The 15,061-nt window shown below is 36.4% G+C and overlaps 1 protein-coding gene across 7 annotated transcripts in view; it reads left to right on the forward strand.

Annotated features, from left to right (window-relative positions):
* The window catches only part of LOC133212676 (rho GTPase-activating protein 15-like), a 185,076-nt gene extending 170,315 nt beyond the window's left edge, over window positions 1-14,761 (forward strand). For all 7 annotated transcript variants that reach the window (XM_061354358.1, XM_061354357.1, XM_061354359.1 and 4 more), the window contains 2 exons: window positions 12,353-12,451; window positions 14,283-14,761. In XM_061354358.1, the coding sequence (XP_061210342.1) occupies window positions 12,353-12,451; window positions 14,283-14,432 (249 nt within the window). In that variant the 3' untranslated portion in view covers window positions 14,433-14,761. The remainder of the gene's footprint in view (window positions 1-12,352; window positions 12,452-14,282) is intronic.
* The last annotated feature ends 300 nt before the right edge of the window (window positions 14,762-15,061 follow it).

The following is a 15,061-nucleotide window of genomic DNA, read 5'->3' on the forward strand; positions in this document are numbered from 1 at the left end:
GTTGGTCCTGTGATGCAGTAGAGGGGTATCTAGTGGGAAATAGAGTGTATTAGCAAATGAGCAAGTTTGAACATAGGAACTGATCTAGATTCACTTTCTTGGATGCTAATTTTTGTAACGCATGACAGTAATGAGGTGAATGACCTGTCATCGAGCAAAAGCAGTGAAAAATGGGAATGAGTTATCATTCAGAGTTAAGCGTGAAACTGAGATCCTGTTCTCTCCTTCGATAAAATCAGCATTCCCAAATAATATGGATATCAGCGCTGTTTCTTTGTTAAGTGAGAGTTTGATAAATATTCACCTATTTTAGTATTTCTCACTAGTTTGTTTAGATATGGTGCATTTTTGTGCTTTCAGCCTGTGTGTTTGCATTTCAATAAGAGATTAAATAGTATAATTGAATTTCTAAACACTTGAAAAGCTTAGCAATTTTTTTCTTTTTATTTTTAGTTCTGGCAGTATCAAGTTTATGACTTACTTCTTTGTAAGGTCATCTGAGTTACTTCTAGTCAATCTTAGACATTATGAGCTTGGCTGTGATAGAGAATCAGTTTAACTGTTAGAAAGAAAGGAGTAAGTTATGGGGATATTTGGCAATTGAAGACAGAGTTTAGCTGAAAACTGTGCATAATTTCTCACATATTTATTATTTTTTCTCATTTTTTCAAGGTGAAATAGCTGTGTTTTGACTGGCATAGCCAAAGATTTTTTAAAAAAAAACCACCTCTTTCTGATACTGTGGTCTTAGGTAGGTAGAAAAGGTCATTAGTTTGGGTTTGCTTCTGATAGGGAACAAACAGAGAGGTGGTGATGGTTTTTGGGATTCTGGGTTTGGGATTTTTTTCACCTCTAATTCCTTGATAAGGTATTATCTTCTCTTAGCTGGGCTGGAAGTTACAGCTTTCCTTTGCTGTTAGGCTTATAAGTGTTCCTTCTAGTTCTGCTGTTAACTTACATGCAGCTTTTACTACCACTAAAATATCTTTTGTCCCTTGAAATATTTATTCTGTGAATAAATATAAATTTTCTGCTATTGTTGTTTTGGCTGATTTTCTCATTTCACTCTTGTGACTGAAAACAGTGCAAATACTCATATTCTGAAACTTGCATATTGCTTAATGAAGTACCTTGCTGAATCAGTGCTACCGTGTTCCAGGAGATGAAAGAAAAGCACATAAGAAGCTGTACCACCAGGTTCTGCTTTGAATTTTTTCCTTTTAGTAAAATTGTAGACTTATTAGCATAGGACATCATGGTTTTGCAAAACAGACAAAGCTTCTACTCTTATTCTTGAAAGGGCTGGGAAATGTTAATGTAATTGGTTCTGTTTATAGTTCAAACTCGCATGCTTTTGCTCATAGATAGGATTACTAGAGAGAATGTGTGAGCTCTTCCAGCTCTGGTCTAATGAGTTAGTGCCTCAAATCAATGTGAAGTAACTTCTCAGTTTCCCTTGTCAGAACCAAGAATCTGGTAACATTTTTTATTATTTTAGTGGCAGGATAACAGTGCAAGGATTATGTTGTGGGTGAGATAATAATACAGGGTAACCTAACACTTTTAGAAACTGAAGTCTGAAAATTCAGTTTCCCAAAGACTTTCCATTTTGCTTTATAGTTTTAAAGTGTATGTTACTGCTTTGAAGTTGTCATATGCGATTGTATTAGATGAGATTGATAGTGTACATGGTATCTCTACCAACATGGCGGAAAAAGTAAAGAACATATGGGTCAGGAGTCTGTGTGGAGATGCTCTGGTAACAGCCCTTCTATTTCTGTAATTTGCATTGCTGGATAAGCACAAGTCTCCTGGCACATCCACAGTACTTGAATTAACGCCCAATGATGACATCATTCGACAAGGAGGTCATAATATGCTTTAAAATAATCTATTTATTTCCTTGTCATGTGTACTGTACATTTATTAGTGACAAGAAGTGGAGCAATAATCATAGTGTTGCAGGGCTCCAGATAAATGCAGTCTTATGATTATGGCATGGGGGACTCAAAATCCGAGGACTCGGCCATTCCTGTGTTTGATAATTTTGTGTATTTTTAGCTTCTCTTATATTTAGATCCCTAAGTTCCTGAATGAGCTGTCACACCAAACCTGTGTTTTCCTATGCTGCATGATCCCAAAGCTTGCAATAGGAAAGAATATCAGGCTTTCAGACACAACATATTAGAAAAGACAGAGAGTCTGCCAAATTCCCTGAACCCACTTCCCAATTCCCCTCACGAATAGCAAGAAATTACTTGTTATCAGTGGGTAATACAACCACAAACGTTATTGATTATCCAACCTCAATCTTTACAGTCTTGATGGACAGATATTTTGCAATCATTCTTTCTATTTAAAACTAGAAGATATGATTTTTATTTTGGAAAAATTGAGTTTTTCAATTTTTCTGCATGCCACATCACATTGTGGCGCATCCTTCCAGTGTGATAACCAGAAGCTTGACTGACAGATGTCACAGTGTGCGTCATGTTCTAATACATGAGAAAAGTCTACATTATAAAAAAATAAAATCATATAATATAAAAGCTACCCTTATGCTTAAAATAACATATTCACTTTTTCATGTTTGGTATTTGGTATATCCCAGTGCAAACCAGAAATGCAAAGATCTCGAGAAGATGTACAAGTTTGTTTTTTTTTCTCTTTTTTTCTTTTTTTTCTGATTTCACTGTATTTTTTAAAAACCTGTACATTACAAAATTGATCAAGGTAGGTTGTCTGGTCTGTGAGCTGCAAAGTCAAGTATTTCAGCAGTTTTTCACCCCATATCTGCTAGCTAAGTTCAGTTAGCATAAGAAATTCATTTAGTTCTGAGCTATATTCTCCTTCCCTAGAAAAGCTCCCCTTAGACACCTATTGTGAAAAGATAATTTGATATTTTCATTATATGATATATTTTAAACAGTATTTAGATTAACCTTCTATCATTATCACACTGCTACGTAGAGTAGCAGATAAATTTGAAGGCCAGTGCATTTCCAGTGCTGTCAGTGCAGTTCCAGAATGTCTAAAGTAAAATACCAGAGTCCTTCTACACTTGGAAAATAGTTTGAAACTATCATGAGTATCTGGGGACAAAGTTCCAAGTTTGTACTGATTACAGGTATTTCCAATATTAAAAATTAAAATATGTTATTATTTGAATAAAACGCTTTCTCCAGACTATCTATACTATGATGCTGTTTATTATATCAAATAACTTCATCCTCAAATGGAAAAATACCCACAGTTGCGTAAGAAAGGTTTTTAGTCTATTACCCTTTCAGGAACTTCATTTGGAATATCATATTATCCATATTCTTCTGTGTGTATGGTATCACTCATGTAAGATTTTTAACAAGGTTGTGACTACTTAGAAACTAGAGTTTTAGTGACAAAAATATATTTATCTTTGTCCTAAATCCCAACATTGTTTTTTATTAAAACACTAAATATTTTTTAAACAGAAATGTTGTTGCAGTTGAAAATGTTTTATCTTAGATGGATGCAATAGTATTATTCAAAACATTTTTCATCCTGTTTAGCTTTCCTAATATTTACATACAAATAAAGATGGAAAGAGGCAAACTAAAGATGTTAGGCATTGTTTGCTCCCTGCATGCAATGGGAGATAAGAACCATTATATTTTCCTGCCTGCAACACTTAGGAACTTGACACAGCTGGCAGAGTATATGTCAGATCATGGACCAACTTTGAAGTTGTACATTATTATTAAACAATACCTGGCATTGTCATATAGCAGCAGGATATTACGCTCACTGTTCAGTAGATCTTTTTTTTTTATAGAAAGGGAATTCCTCCCTCCTTGCCCCAGGCCGCAAAACCCTCTACTGCAGAGATATTTTTTTTGATCTCTAGCAGTAGGATTCTTGTGTTGCATTGGCTTTTGGTAAGTTGATAAGGTAAACAGTTATTCTGGAAAATGACCATGTGTTCTACATGCTCAGTACACAGACAGCTTCTGAGCCACCAGAAGCAAAACTGAAATATCCAAATTAAAAGAAAATGGGAAACACAATGATGAAAAATCCCATTCAGTAGTGCTGTTTCATCTCTAAGGGATGCTTTATTCAACAGCGGGTATCAATCCCCACAAGTAACAACTGCTATCAGAGGATTTGCAGGTATACCTTTGTTCAACTGCTAGCTGAATTTGTGTCAGTATTATAATTCAGCAGATTTCCACTTTTCACACAAACCAGGATTAGTATTGATTTGGGCTGGCGGGCATTCAAGCTGCTGTTCTTCTTTTAGCTATATTTCTCTATAAACATGTAATTGTTTCAAAAAGTGACGTACAGTATGCAAAAACCTGAATTCAATGCAAATAAGTCTGTGTAGCTCTAAAGTTAACAGGTGTTCTCATTAGTGTAAGTAGACAAGGAACGATTCTAGAATGTTTTATAAACAGTTATAATCATGGCCAAATACGTTACTATAAGGGTACTTATAGCAACATCTCTTTTTTCTTATTGTGCAATCTCAGCACTTAATAATAGGAGACATGTTTCAGTAAACGAATACTAAAAGCCAGTACTGGCTCCTGCCTGCAAATAATGTAGCTGTAAAATGCTCTGCTACTGATGAATAAATTTCTGCCTAAAATAAGAGTCAATGAAACGAAATCTTTACACGTAGCACATATATATTTTAAATGTATGTCATTGCTTGTACAGAAAGTAAAGCATTCATTCTCCCTTTGGTATTTTTGTTTGTTATAAGGACTTATCATGTTGAGTCTCACTCACATTTATCTTAAAGTGTTATAACATGCATATAAAATTGGACAGGAGGACCATTCATCACTAGGTATTGTCCAGCTGGTAAAACTAAGAAAGGCGGGACTTCTTTAAGAAACCATTGCCAATTTCTCTGTGTGTGGCTCTGTAATATATATAGCTTCAGATTTCAAAGGCAATAACAGCAAAATATTACCCCAAGGAAAAACATAGCTTGCAGTAGGTATTCATACATTGCCTTTAGTCCTCATCTGTGGAAAAAATGTGCAACTGTCTATTCCCCTACTTCCCACTATGCGCAGACACAACTAAGATGTGTCATAATTATTATCTCTTGCTCCTCTGCTTTGAGCCAATTTTGGAGGTACTTTTTTTCACTAAGTCTGGTGACTTGCATCTCCCCTGACTTTGGCTTGATGGCTGGCACTCATCCATCCCACTCCCATGACAAGGGCAGTGCATTCGTGGATCAGGAACAGAGCAGTATAGCCAGCGGGTGCATAGGAGGCTGCAGCAGGTTTCTGACATCCAATATAGACATCTGCTGCTTGTTTCACAGTTTCCTTTTTGCTCTTTGCCTTCTGAAGGAAACCCCTCTATTTCAAGTAGTTCAACTGTGTCCTGCATAGGGCATAACACCAGTGTAGCAGATCAGCAGGAAATCCTCCCAGTATATTCTTTGGTTGTTTAGCAGAAAGTACTTGCTTTTTCTTACCTTACTCTTTGCTCAAACAGTATGTGCTTTCTTTTCACCCATCTCCAAGGGCAACAAGGAGTAAGACCTGTACTGGTGAGTCAGAAAGGGAGAATAAAAAGCTGTTCCTTGAAATGAGTGAATGTGTCCCAGTACCCCTGGCAGAGCACTGGACCTTCCCCCCTCCAGGGAGGCTCTGTGGACCTCCAGCCTGAGCTCCTCTTCAAATCCAAGAAGAAATTTTGGTCTCTCGGGGCTTAATTGGCTTTAGTTGGTTTTAATCCTTAGTTTTATTTAAGAAGTTGTTTTTTCTTGGAAGTTTGACCACAGACTTTGTACTGTTGAGTCCACTTCAGAGACATTTATGTGTACACCCTGAATGCTAGGTTAATTTCATTAAAAAGCAACTTAGTACATATAAGCAGGTTGCTTTGAAACCATGACCCCAGGAAGTTTCTGAGAATGATGTGAAAGTGAGTCATACCACAAGGCAACACAATTGAAGACATATCTTATAAACATGTGGCAGCAATTGGTCTTACAGTTGCTAATATTGCAGAAGTTGTGAAAACACAGGATCTGTTTGTTGCCTCTTTGCAAGGCTTGGTTTTCACAGCAATTTTTACAGAGTCAGAAGAAACAGGGTAATTATAACATAAGGTTCAACATCTTTAGATATGTAGAACATTTTCTGTTGCTTAAAACAAATATTCCCAAAGAAAGTATAAAACATTTTTCTGACTTGCAAAGTTTTTGCAGTCTATCATTTAAATTACTTAAATAAAGGGAGCTTTACTACTCCCAAAAGCTGAGAATATAACACCCGCCATGCATATTAGCTTGATCTTTTTGACAGACCAGAAAAGTGTTTGTGTGTGCCAATTAAAACAAAAATGGATCCCCAGTGGCTTGTTCCTCACACAACTTCTGAAGACTGCTATCATTGTATGCTGGGGTAACCCTGGATAAGGCGGCTATCCAAAGTAAACAAACTTTTCAAAACTTTCATGACAGATGGGGGTTACAAATGCATTTTAATAAGAGAGTTGCCAAAGCAACTTTTTTGCGATCAGCATATATTTACTTAATATCTAGCAACATTGGGAACACAAGGCAAATACTTTCTCACAAATTTTTTTAGCAAATATAATTTTTTTGAAAGATTGGTTGAAGACCTTTTCTTTCAAGCTGATATTTCCCCATCACTTCAATGTTAACTTTGCTCGACATCCAAAGGACTGCTAGATTGGTAAAGCCAGACTGTAATATGAGACAGACAATCTGCTTGATAAAGAAATTTCTGTGGTAGTTATAAACATCTTAGAGTTCTTTAAGTAACTTAACTATCAGCATAACCATGACTACCTCTCTGTGATAGGCTGAATCATATAATGGATATGAGATGCAGTATGAATATAATGCAACTCAATGCTGATCCTTTTGTTTTATTTGCATTTTTGAATATTAGACTCAGCTCATTACAGTACAGCACAGAGATATATTTTATTTATCCTTTCTCCTGCTCACTCATTCAGCATAAACGTGGCCAAGAGACTGGATTATCTGTGAGAAAGAATGTAAGATCAAGTTCCAGAAATGCAGTTAGACTTTTGACATGTTTTTGAAAATGTACGTATCCCTGTTCCTGTTTAATTCAAATCCAGTTAATTAAACCACTAAGGAGCATAGTGTCTCCCAACTTCAATTAATTCTACTTCTACTGTGGTGTGGACACATGAGTATCTGTTTTATGTGTTTATTCTCAAGCTATATTATATTCTAATGATAGCTTTTTTTTTTTTTTTAAAAAAAAGAATATTTAGAAAGAGAGAGAATATTCCCACTCTTCTTTCTTTATTTTCCTCCTTTATTTTTGACTCATTTCCCACTTTTCCTGTCCCATCCCAGTTGGCTGACATGTGAATAGAGACTAATTTGTCCTGTGTTAAATGTCCTGAGTGGTTCGATCCCATCCTGCAAAAATATCTCAGGAAAATAGAAGGGAAAGCCTAGATTCCTCTTTACTATGGGGAAACAGGATGAATAACATGATCAAAAATAAAATAAAAATTTTAAGCAAGCAAGGTGAGATAAAGGGAGCAGCGCAAAGAGGGAAGTGTTAGCTTTTCAGCTAGAAATGCTTCAGAGACTCACGTTTTCTTTTTTCCTACACATATCAAAGGCAGCAATCCCAATGCACAATGCAACAAGAGGAACACATTTTACTGAATTTCTGCATGCACAGGTATCTGTCAGTCCAAGCTTAAATCACTTAGTGTTCACCACAAGCTGTGAGAGCCCCAGGTGACATCAAAATTTAGGTTTTCTACACTGGATTCTGCATCAGATTAGCATCTGGTAGGGTTTCCATGGTCCAGAAGTGTCAATAATCCAATGCAGAACCACTGTGGGAGGTTATATGAAACTTCACCCCTATAGTCCTGCATTTTTTTCCACATGTCCCACATTCAGTGGGAGTCGAACAATATCTTTTGACAGTATTTGACTGAAATAAGAGCTGTGTAGTGGTTTCTTGGTGGTCATACATGAACTATATATGAGCCATTCACTTCCTGAGCTCTTCATTCTGTTTCCTTTAGCTTGCTGCTGGGTACAAACTGTGAAGGCTTTTTTGCTGCATTTCTTCTTCTCCATAGGATTCTTTACTTCCTGTATGAAGGTTTGTTGTTGGCATTGTCTGAAAATAGTTCATCACTGCAAATAACAGTTCTAGCCACCAGAGATGCATGAGTACTCTTTGGAGTGAATCAATAACACGGTTCTGTATTTTCGTTTTGCTGTGTGAATTTATTGCTCTTTTCCATATCTCCATAGAGGGAGTGCCTAACAGTAGCGTTCTTAAAATTGCCTCCATCCTTGATCTGCAGTGGAATTAAATGTAAATAATTAAAGTATCTATAAAAATGTATATTGGTAAAGAACTAGAGGGATGCCATGAAGGATTTTTTTTTTTTTTTTCACACCAGTACAGTAATCCCTAGACCAGAGTTTGCGGGAAGACAACGGGCAAAAGATGCTGAGCTTATCCCATGGCACTTTTCTAGTTTTTATCTCATGCTTTCTGTAGGTGTACTGTGAAAGGGAAAAATCTCTGAGACAGAGGTGATCCAGATGATGTCTAAAGGTCTGGAAGTCCTGGATGTACACAGGCATGTATGGCACAGTAGCATGGCACACTAGCATGTCCCAGGGAACAGCCTAGCACTGGAAAAGTATATGATTTGTAGGATTTTTAAGAATTGCTGATCCTGGATAGAATCCAAGCTATATTCATGTATTATAAAATGGCAGTGGTATTAATTAGATACAGTGTCTGGTATTTCCTGGAGTTATATAGGCATTTTTTTGTTTAATAACATAGGATTTTGTCAAGCATAGCCTTGGTATGTCATTATGGTAACATGCAAAAGAAGCTCAACTCCCCATTTGCAGCTTTATAAGGTGACAAGAGAAATCCTTAATAAGCCACAAGTAGAATATCATAAAAAGTGTTTCACACCTGCCCCCCTTCCCACACTTTGTTGGCAGCCCAGCAGTGTATTGAATTTAACACACATTTACCTGCAGTGAGCCAATATTTTCAGAGGATCAATGTTTAACAGCAGGACTGTACTACTGTTCTTTGTAAAACTAGCATGTGAATGGATTCAGCCTTTGAAGTGATTTTTCCAAAGTGCTATAACAAGAAAAAGAGAAACCAGGCATTCTGGCTGTTCTGCAAGCAACCTGAAGGCCACACCCTTTGCAAATAAGAGAGTTATTGTCAGTTGTCATTGCCAATAGAAACACTATAATTCTGCTTGGTAAGGTAATGCCAATTCCAGAATGTAGCCTTTGCAAAAATTATGACAAAGAGAGGGAATTCAGTAAATAAGTGAAGTACATGGCACAGTGGAGGCTGGCAGCTCTATCTAGAACACATAATTTTCTTTTCCTACTTTTTTTCCTCCAGATTTGTCTTCCATTTGTTTCTCCAGTCCCTCTTTATTTCAACAGCTCTTGATACAGGGATGGTGTGTTAGCATGCCTTAATATTGAACAATTTATGCTTGTTGTTAGTTATACATCATTTAAGGCTGTGATCATAAATTGTTCAATCACAAGGTTTAGTCAAAGTTAGCATTCTTTACTGATGTCTTTTCCCAAGGGTGTTGAAAATTCGATTGTTCAAAGTGCAAATATGGTTTAGCAATCCATTCCAAGAACCATTTATCAGAAATCCTAAGGAGGTAATATATAAAAGTGGGATAGGAAACCTGCACGTTAAATGGGATTTAGCAGCCAAAGCCTTTGGAACTGCTTTCCTGTGAATGACTGGAATGGAGCAGAACAAAGTCAATTACTGCCTGTAATTAAGGAGTGGATGCATTTAAACTGTAGAGAGCAGTAGCAGTCTTCTTGAAACTGTCTAGTAACACTGAAGATTAGTCTGAGGAAGGAAAGAAAAAGGACTTGAACTATATCTTACAGAAACTATATTTTAAATTAATTCTCTTCCCTCCATTCTATGATCTGTTTTTACAGATTTGCTCATAAAACACTGATAATATATGATTATCAAAATAACACATTCAGACAAAGAAATTTTCAACATGTATTTTGCTTTGGTCTTGTTAGTAATGGAGTATCTCTTTTGCATATCATACACTACAAATGTTTATGCAGTGCTGAATACTTGTTTTTTAATAAAGCCTGAATTTACTGAACGGAAGACTGGACTATATTGTGTCCTTTTTAAGCCTTCAAAATAAAGTAAATCTAATTATATATGCTGCTTTTACTTTGAAAATGTTATTCTATTTTATAATTTTAATAATGATTTGTTTATACTGGGAGAGAGGCATTAGATTGAATAGTTGCCTGTGTTTAGTCTAATTCATATCTGCATGTATACATTAATAAATTGTCATATAGTATAATACATTTTGAACTCAAACTTTGCCATGTGAGCTGTGAGAACTAGAGGTCAGCTATTTCGACTGCTCACCTTCAGTTGAATTTTGACTAATTTTTTCTTTTCATAAAGGGAACAGTGAGTGTATGAATAGGGATTAACACATGATTGCGGGCTAATAAGGGAATTAAAATTTTCCCAATAAATAACTGTCCTGTGTACGTGGGGAACAATGTGGCTGTTCTTGTCTGCTCTTAATGGGTGCGGATGGTCTGCTCTTAACGGGTGCGGTTGGGATGAACATCTGAATCCAGGCAGCTTCTGAGCCTGCACCGGGGACCATTCCCACATTCTCTGCAGCACTCTCACAGGATGTCTCTGCTAGAGCTGTGCTGATGGGATTTTGTTAATGCTGGTGACTTTAGAAACCTTCCTTACAGGCGCTTCCTCAGTAAAGGGAAGGTTATAGAACAATTAAGAAAACATTAAGTTCTCTTGTCCTTTTTTTCTTTTTTTTTTTTTTTTAATTCCTGGTAGTATTTCAGTTTTAAGAAAGAAGTGTGGAGTACCCAAGCTAGTGAGGAGCTGTTTTTTCTTTTATGGTATAATAAAAACTCTTGACATAGGGCAGATGCAGTGAAGCAGTAGCACTTCAGGTTAGTGGATTTACATAAATAGGCTGTACCAGGACTCAAAGGCTTTGCTCTGGTTTTCCTCTCACTTTGGTCAGAAAATAATATCTGTTGTTCACTGTGTTCAGCCATTCTCCAAAAAATACCTGAAAAGTTTTTAGTCCTGAATAATACCATGTCCCAGTAAGCAGATTAAAACTGCATCCTCAAAACACCGAAATTCAATATGCAATTCCCACATGCAGATGCTATTGAGTTATGCACAGGCAATTCTTAACAACAAAAAATAAGAAAAAACTGGTTTCAGAGCTGGCAGGAGCTGAGCTGGTTTGGATCGTGGGCAGGACAAGCTTCTACCCCTTGCAAAATGTAACCCTTCATTCACTCATCTGCAAACACACAGAACTGCTGTGCCCTGAATCATGCTTCAAGCACAAGCTGAACAATCCTGGGGAAAAACACTTCATAGTTCTGTGCCTCAGTTTTGACATCTGTAAAATGGTTGGTTTCACCTGCTGTGTAAAATACCTGGAGATCTGCTCTGGTGTATACATGTGTGTGTGTGTATGTATATATATATATATATGATGTAATATTACTATCAACATGGTTTGCAGAAGTTCAGATCAACAGAATATGTGCATACATATTTCCACAAAATATTGTTAGGCAGTGAAACAGCATTGTCATGGGATTTAATATGCTTTTGATAAATATTCCCAGTGAGTGGGTCAAAAATGCAAATTGACTCCCATTCAGGCAAACTGCGGAATTTTTTTTCATGATAAATGGGCCTCTAATTACTCTGGTACAGCCATCTTTGAAGGTATTTTATTATTATTATTATTATTTAATGTAAAAAGAGTGACATTATTAATTTCATTAAAAATGGACTCTGAAATTACAGTTATATAATAAATGGGTAAATTTGAGGTACCAGATATAAAAATATAAATGCAGGTACCAGATATAAAAATAATATTACCAAAATGGAAATGGAAACTGAAAATAACAGGAATTAATTCTCATATTGCATTATTTTCAGGGTTCTTTGATTGATGTGCCTTATAATGCTGAATTTCCTGTCTTTTTTTAACTTTAGTTGCATTCCTGTTACTTTTGCACTATTTGTGTTTGGGGGTTGCATTGCTGAGACAATATTTCATTTGTTGTGACATACTCAAAACAGTTTTCAGACAGAGGTTCAAAACTCCTCAGTAGCTCAGCACTCCAGCAGACAATTCTGGGTACAAAGGAACAGCATTTGGGTGCATAGGAGAGAAAATAGAAGAAAATATTCTGTCCAGTGTGTATTTTTCTTACCTATGTGTCCCATGCCCTCTCCAGATCACGACAGTGTCAGGAAATGAGTTTCTCCTCCAGTCAGACATCGACTTTCTCATACTGGATTGGTTCCACGCTATCAAAAATGCAATTGACAGATTGGTATGTATTTGTTTTGGCTGTTACCTTTATTAATTAAGATGTAGCAATTTCAACTTCATTTGCTTAGGCATCTCTACAGGTTTTAGGCAGTCAGCAGCTAGCTAGACATTCCTTTTTCTGAAGGATATAAAAATATGTATGCAAATCTACTAAAAAATGTCAGATAAACAAGGTTGTTGAACAAAAATGTCACTTGATTCTTGCCTTGAAATGGAACGCTACATTTATTTCTGAAATAACAAGGACATTGGTTTGCTGAGGGTTGTAAAAGCACACAAGCACTTAAGTAATGAATTTTTGCATTTTCTGTTTATGCAGCCTACAGTATATAATCTTCAATAGAACTATTAATACATTTGAGCCTTTTATGAATTTTTGTATTACTTATTCAGAAGAATAACACTAGCAAATAATATTCTTTTGTGACTGATTGCTGTTATTCTCCCAGGAAGGCTGGGGGTTTTCTACTAGAAGTAAGCAGGGCTGCATTTTATTAAAACAGTTTTTAATTACTAAACCAGATTCAGCTGTAGCTTTTTCTTTCTTTTTTGCCACTCTCAGTACAAATTCCAAATGCCTTCCTCCTATTCCTGCCTGATCCAAGAACATGTGTTTTTAGAGGGCACTGACTTTCCTTGTTCACTGCAGAATCTAGTGAGAGAAAAATATCCCCATTTCTTGCATTTCTTTCCAGAGGTTTTGCTGCAGTGAGATTGGCAGAGCAGGCAGAGGTAGCCTCTTTGAAAGGGTTAATCCGAACACAGCTACTGTTTCCTTAAAGAGCTACAAACATTATATTACCCTGAGGCTATAATCAGCCAAGGAAAGTTTGATCTGATGATGTATGTCTTCATATTGTGCATTTCATTGGGTGTGTGAGGATATTGATATCCTACTGAAGATTTTGGGGTGGAGTTTTCCATGGGGACTTACAATACTCTTCCTCCCACCCCCCCCATTTTTTCACTGAAATTAAAGTAATACAGTGGCCTCAGCAGCTCTGAGCATGCAGTGAACCACATAATGTGTGGCTGGTGGGGCAAAACTTGTAAGTGGTTAAGGTACCAGAAAGCAGCGCTTGCCCTGGTGAAAGTTGGCCCTTCCTGTGTGTTCGGGACAGTATGCCACCATGAAGTACTAGGTGACCATTTCATACATGTCATTTATCTCAGTTTAAAAACTCTGTACGATTCTTTAAAGCCTTGCAGCTTTCCAGGTGTTAGGACAGATAAACCTCACCTGACCAAACACTGTAGGAAAAGATGTGATATTAGCCAAGTATCACCTCTTTTTTTCTTTTATTTTTTCTTCTTTTCTCCCTTAATAATCCCTAATTGTCACTTTGCATGGCAGCGAATTAGAGCAAGAGAAGTGCCCCCTCTCTTTCCTAAGCTTAGACGAGCAGAATTCAACCCTGAATTTGTAAAGATGTTTGGAACAGTTGGGTTTGCAAGAACATTTACTGTTAACTATCTAAACCAGAAAGGCAATTTAAACAACCTTTCTCTTTGCAAGCATTTGGAAGTAGCCTGCAATGTGGAAATAATTTTAGTCTCTGAAGCCTAAAGAATTAGGCCTTTTGTTTTCCTCGCTTAAATGGGAATTTATCTCAGAAATTAAGACCATTCTGTCAGGGCCATAAAAGCCCTGCCATATGACAAATTTTTCATTACACTTTCCTTAAATTATATACTCCCTGCATCACTTGCTGTGTGTGTGTCTGTTAGTTTCTGATTCTGTACTGGCGTTCTGTAATTTCTTGCATCAGTCTTACAAATAATAATTTTATTAAAATCATGCACACACATATACACATATACTCTTTTCCCAGCCAAAAGAACGGAGTTGTACATCGAGAAATTTGGAGTTCAAACTCAGAAGATCCTCCAGCATCGAATTACTGAATAGCTTAGACACTGAATCCAAAGAACCAAAGCCTGAACACAGAAAATCTTTAAGTAAGGCTTTTTTTCTTTTCTGATTTTTTTCTCGTTTTTTCTTTCCTTTTTAAATAACTATGCCATTACAGGGTGAGATAATTTTTATTACATAAAGAACGTAAAGAAGATCACTGAGAATTTTAAAGCTCAATGTGTTCTGTGCTGATATACATAACTTACATTTAAGTAAAGATAGCTACTAGCTCCACACTTTTAAAGGTTGACATTCTTTCTTAGAGCAAAATAAATTTGTTTAGGAGCAAAAACATTTATTTAAATCATTTATTTTTAAAAATTAGCAACATGAGTCCTATGTTAATGGTCTGCTGCAGTTGCTTTGTTTCCATTTTAGTAAAACAGCTCAAATTGCCAGAGTAATTTTGTCTGTTGTATATTTATACACTGAATTTCTGAAAGACCTGTCATATCTTCTATAACTGATAATCAGTGATATATCTATAATTTTATAGAAGGTATATTCCAGGGATCAAGGTTGATTTTTATCAGTGTGATTAGAAAAGAAAGTGATCTAAAACCAGCAGGGATGTGCTGTGAGACTTTCCTTTTCCAGTGTGTGTTGAGATGCTCATGATATTGTGGGCAGTAGACGCAGAGGCTAGTGGTCACCCAGAATCACTCATTCAGCATCTTTTTAATTTTGCCCTCTCGT

This window comes from Neopsephotus bourkii, unplaced genomic scaffold (assembly GCF_033783945.1).
Source record: "Neopsephotus bourkii isolate Nb327-2 ecotype Australia unplaced genomic scaffold, CSIRO-AGI_Nbou_v1 NB_730, whole genome shotgun sequence".
In the NCBI taxonomy this organism is placed as follows: domain Eukaryota; kingdom Metazoa; phylum Chordata; class Aves; order Psittaciformes; family Psittacidae; genus Neopsephotus; species Neopsephotus bourkii.